Source organism: Halichoerus grypus, chromosome 6 (assembly GCF_964656455.1).
Source record: "Halichoerus grypus chromosome 6, mHalGry1.hap1.1, whole genome shotgun sequence".
Taxonomy (NCBI): Eukaryota; Metazoa; Chordata; class Mammalia; order Carnivora; family Phocidae; genus Halichoerus; species Halichoerus grypus.
In genome coordinates this window covers 73,471,694-73,477,220 of record NC_135717.1, presented here as the reverse complement: position 1 = coordinate 73,477,220, position 5,527 = coordinate 73,471,694, and the positions used below count along the sequence as shown (strand labels likewise).

The 5,527-nt window shown below is 50.6% G+C and overlaps 1 protein-coding gene across 1 annotated transcript; it reads left to right on the top strand.

Moving 5' to 3' along the window:
- Window positions 1–2: 2 nt before the first annotated feature.
- Window positions 3–2,779, top strand: FZD8 (frizzled class receptor 8; the record flags this gene model as incomplete). The annotated part of the gene is given in 3 exon segments (XM_036084138.2): window positions 3–50; window positions 52–976; window positions 979–2,779. Coding segments are annotated over 3 exon segments (2,040 nt in total), but the record flags the coding sequence as incomplete, so codon positions are not given.
- Window positions 2,780–5,527: the final 2,748 nt, after the last annotated feature.

Below are 5,527 nucleotides of genomic sequence, written 5' to 3'. Positions count from 1 at the left end.
CCGCCTTGGCGCTGTTGCAGCGCTCGAGCGGCGCGGCGGCTGCCTCGGCCAAAGGAGCTGGCGTGCCAAGAGATTACCGTGCCTCTTTGCAAGGGCATCGGCTACAACTACACGTACATGCCCAACCAGTTCAACCACGACACGCAGGACGAGGCGGGCCTGGAGGTGCACCAATTCTGGCCGCTGGTAGAGATCCAGTGCTCGCCGGACCTCAAGTTCTTCCTGTGCAGCATGTACACGCCCATCTGCCTGGAGGACTACAAGAAGCCCCTGCCTCCTTGCCGCTCGGTGTGCGAGCGCGCCAAGGCCGGCTGCGCACCCCTCATGCGCCAGTACGGCTTCGCCTGGCCGGACCGCATGCGCTGCGACCGGCTGCCGGAGCAGGGCAACCCCGACACGCTGTGCATGGACTACAACCGCACGGACCTCACCACAGCCGCACCCAGTCCGCCGCGCCGCCTGCCGCCGCCGCCTCCGGGTGAGCAGCCGCCCTCTGGCAGCGGCCACGGCCGCCCGCCGGGGGCCAGGCCCCCGTCCCGCGGCAGGGGCGGTGGCGGCGGGGAGGCAGCGGCGCCCCCCACGCGCGGCGGCGGCGGCGGCGGCGGCGGGAAGGCGCGGCCCCCTGGCGGCGGCTCAGCGCCTTGCGAGCCGGGTTGCCAGTGCCGCGCGCCCATGGTGAGCGTGTCCAGCGAGCGGCACCCGCTCTACAACCGCGTCAAGACCGGCCAGATCGCCAACTGCGCGCTGCCCTGCCACAACCCCTTCTTCAGCCAGGACGAACGCGCCTTCACCGTCTTCTGGATCGGCCTGTGGTCTGTGCTGTGCTTCGTATCCACCTTCGCCACCGTCTCCACCTTCCTCATCGACATGGAGCGCTTCAAGTATCCCGAGCGGCCCATTATCTTTCTTTCGGCCTGCTACCTCTTCGTGTCAGTCGGCTACCTGGTACGCCTGGTGGCGGGCCACGAGAAGGTGGCGGCAGCGGCGGCGCGCCGGGCGCCGGCAGCACTGCAGGCGCGGGCGGCGCGGCGGCGGCGGCGGGCGCGGGCGCGGCGGGCGCGGGAGCAGGCGGCCCGGGCGGGCGCGGCGAGTATGAGGAGCTGGGCGCTGTGGAGCAGCACGTGCGCTACGAGACCACGGGCCCGGCGCTGTGCACCGTGGTCTTCCTGCTCGTCTACTTCTTTGGCATGGCCAGCTCCATCTGGTGGGTGATCCTGTCGCTCACGTGGTTCCTGGCGGCGGGCATGAAATGGGGCAACGAGGCCATCGCCGGCTACTCGCAGTACTTCCACCTGGCCGCGTGGCTCGTGCCCAGCGTGAAGTCTATCGCCGTGCTGGCTCTCAGCTCCGTGGACGGCGACCCGGTGGCTGGCATCTGCTACGTGGGCAACCAGAGCCTCGACAACCTGCGCGGCTTCGTGCTGGCGCCGCTCGTCATCTACCTCTTCATTGGCACCATGTTCTTGCTGGCCGGCTTCGTGTCGCTCTTCCGCATCCGCTCAGTTATCAAGCAGCAGGGCGGCCCCACCAAGACGCACAAACTGGAAAAGCTCATGATCCGCCTGGGTCTCTTCACCGTGCTCTACACCGTGCCCGCCGCCGTCGTGGTCGCCTGCCTCTTCTATGAGCAGCACAACCGCCCGCGCTGGGAGGCCACGCACAACTGCCCGTGCCTACGGGACCTGCAGCCAGACCAGGCGCGCCGGCCCGACTACGCCGTCTTCATGCTCAAGTACTTCATGTGCCTCGTGGTGGGCATCACCTCGGGCGTGTGGGTCTGGTCCGGCAAGACGCTCGAGTCGTGGCGTGCCCTGTGCACCCGCTGCTGCTGGGCCAGCAAGGGCGCCACGGGGGGCGCGGGCGCCGCGGCCGCGGGGGGCGCCGGGGGACCCGGGGGTGGCGGGGGCGTGGGGTCCGGTGGGGGCGGGGGCCCGGGCGGTGGGGCGGGATCCCTCTACAGCGACGTCAGCACCGGCCTGACGTGGCGATCTGGCACGGCCAGCTCCGTGTCTTATCCAAAGCAGATGCCATTGTCCCAGGTCTGAGTGGAGGGGAGGGGGCACCCGGAAGGAATGGGGAGGGGGGCGAGGAAACCAAGTGTGGCGAAGGGACACTCGACGGGCTGAGGTTCCCACCCCTTCACCGTGTTGATTGCTATTAGCATGATAATGAACTCTTAATGGTATCCATTAGCTGGGACTTAAATGACTCGCTTAGAACAAAGTACCTGGCATTGAAGGCTCCCAGACCCAGCCCCCTTTCCTCCATTGATATGCGAGGAGCTCCTCCCGCCAGGCGTTAATCTCTGTTGGCAGAGGAGGGTGGACTCTGCCGCGTTTCAGAACGCCAGGTTTGGAGCCCTCGCTGGTTGCCGTTTGCTGAGCTTGAAGCCAGATCTACAGATTTCATCTGAGGGACCTATTTTTCTCCCTCGACTCTCCTATGTAAACTCTTACTCCTAACATACCCTAGAGGAGGGATGACCGCGACCTAATGGAATTGCACGGTTTGGGTATTCTTAATGACCAGGCAAATGCCTTAAATAAACAAACAAATAATGTCTTAATTATACACCCCAAGTAAATACGGGTTTCTTACATTAGAGGATGTATTTATATAATTATTTGTTAAATTGTAAAAATGTGTAAAATATGTACATATCCAAAGATATACAGTCTGTACATTTTTTGTAAAAAGTTTAGAGGCCACCCCTGTAAGAACAAATATAAGTATTCTATTTTGTCAATAAAATGACTTTTGATAAATGATTTAAGCATCACCCTTTCCCCCTGCCTCTTCTAAGCTGTTACCTTTAAAGTGCTTGCTAAGGACGCGTTGAAAAATGGACATTTTCTGGTTTCTCATTCTGTACACTGACCTTAGGCTGGAGAAAATGACCTGTTAAACTCTAGTTCTTAAGTTGTTAGCAAAGTAAATATCCTTGTTGAACTGAAATCAAAATTGAGTTTTTGCACCTTCCCAAAAGATGGTGTTTTTCATGGTAGCCCTTCTCTCATCCATGGATAACAACACTCACCTTAGTGTGTGTAAATGGAACTTTTGCAAGGCAACAGTTGCACTCAGGCCTTGTTATTTATCTTGTACAATATCACTAAAGGCTTCAAAACCCCACATTTATTTCTCGGTGTCCCTGATTTTGAAAGCACCTGGGTTTTCAGGGACTGAACACACTGCTGAAGTGTAGAGGTTAATGTTTTAAACCATAGATCACACTTTACAGTATAAGTCACTTGACTATCTGGTAGTGGAGCAGGCACTCTTTAATGGATTAGACTAACGGGTTAACATCTTAATAACCTTCCAGGCTTGTGTATATCAAATGTGCTGCTTTTCCTAAAGAAAAAGCTATTGTTCCTCTGTCAAGACTAAGCTAATTTATTTGAGCAGAAGGCTGTTGAATTAGCAGAAGAATGCTTTGGCAATTGTTGAACTTTTTACCTGTCTGCCCAGTGGCCCAGCACATCATTCCTTTAAGAGGAGCTAAATGAATAGGGTTAATCTGTAGGGAACTTGGTCTTTTGAGTTTGAAAAACTTTGATCTTTTCTCCTCTCCAAATGTGCTGTATAGTCTGAAGTTTCTTTCCCTGCTGCCCGGCTCCTCTTGGTGCAGACCAATTGGCCACCGCGGAGCCTTAAAGTTCTTCCATTAAAGGGATGTGGGACTTTTACTTTAAAAAGGAGAGAGAGCGAGGGAGAGGAAGACTTGTAACAGTTAGTGAAGACCAGAGGCACAAGTGCGCTCAGCCTTTTAAACAGCTTTTCCCGGCATTGTTAGCCAGCCTGCAGGCAGCTAGGCATGGGTTGAAGCATTATAGAAAAGGGCTCTGAATGCCCTACAGGTGGTCTGTGCACATAATCCCCCAATTTAAAGCGTTTTCCTTTGCTGGACAATTGCATTACAAAACTCCCTTCTTTTTCGCCCCTAATTGAACCAATGAACTATTATAAACTACAAGTTTTTCTTAAAAAAAAAAAGGAAGAAAGAAAGGAAAAAAAAAACCCTCTGCCTAAATTCTATTGACTAAATTCTGGCAAGTTTTCTGAACTGAACCTTTTAAAGCACCGGAAGTAAAAGCTTCTTCAGACATTTCAGTTTTTCAGATATTTTTATTCCCCATGCTTGTTATTTTCTGACAGATTAGCAATAATTTAAAAGTAATTGGTAAGGTTGTGTGTTCATACTGAAAAGATAGCCCCAGGTCCCTTATTAACCTGTCAATCAAGATAAGAAATGGGCAGCTACGCTGCTAATGATGGGGGGCATCAAACACTGCAGGGTGGGAAAGGACATGTTCTCTGCATCCTGCTAAAATGTTTGTTCTCTTTACTTTTCCTAATAGGAATATTTATTGGTTAAGAAAAAAAAATTTTAATTAATAGAATGGAAACTACTTCCTTGGCTGATCTTGCTCGCCTGAGAGGCTTTTAAGAGTTTCTTGGTAGAAACATTTTGCAAATCCTTTCCAGAGTCATTCTTGGCGTTAATTGGATTTTTTAAATTAGATATGCAATAAGAACACCTACGTTAACAATAAAAAATTAAAAAAAAAAAGAACACCTACGTTAGCTATCATGCTGATTATATTTCTTAAGGTCAGAGGCATTGTAAAATCTTCACCTCCCAGCAGTTTTATTAAAGAATTAACCATTTTGTGACGTAGGTACCAATAAGTGGCCTGCATCTAACCCAGGTGGTGACGCTCATGTACTGTAGTGTACATAAAACCACAAACTTTACATGTTCAGTTATAAAGTGTAAGTGAGAGGGCACTTTCCATACTCTTTACCACATATATGGGATGGGGAGAGAGCTACAAGCCACTACTTAGCATATTGGTTTTCTAATGTAGCAGTATTCTCATTATTGACACATTGTCAACTCCGTGACATGGTGGGAGATGTCCAACTTTGAAGCTTTTTTTCCTTTATTAATCTTTCAATATAGCATTGTAAAAAGTCATATTTGATAGCTTTTACAAGATGGCTATAAATGTGCTCAATATAAACAGGCTTATTAAACAAGCAAAAATCCCTACTATTCTAAGCACAACTCTTAGTAAGAAGACCTACCTCTGTAATCACTAAAAACTGATTTTAGAGACTGATACTAAAACACAAGTGCTGGTTCTTTGCCTTTAAAACTAAAACTTGAGTTGCAAATTTACCAATATCCAAAGGGTAGATAGACGCAAAATTGATTTTGGGGGTGGAAAAATGGAAGAAGAGTCTCAATTTGGCAATTTGCATTAGACAAATGACAGGTCCCTTGCCTGAATACCCCCCCTTTGTGCTCTACAGGTGTGTTCTTAATTAACTATATGGAACAAGTGTTAGTTTTTTTTTAATTTTGTCAAACATGGGAGGTAGGGGACTGGGGAGGGGATATGGTCACTGTGTGGCTAGAAGATCAATATGAATAAAGTCTAATATGGTTAAATCCATTAGTAAAGCCAAAGCTCATTACAATTACTTGTGGGAAAAGCTATGTGAAACACTTTCTTTTTGC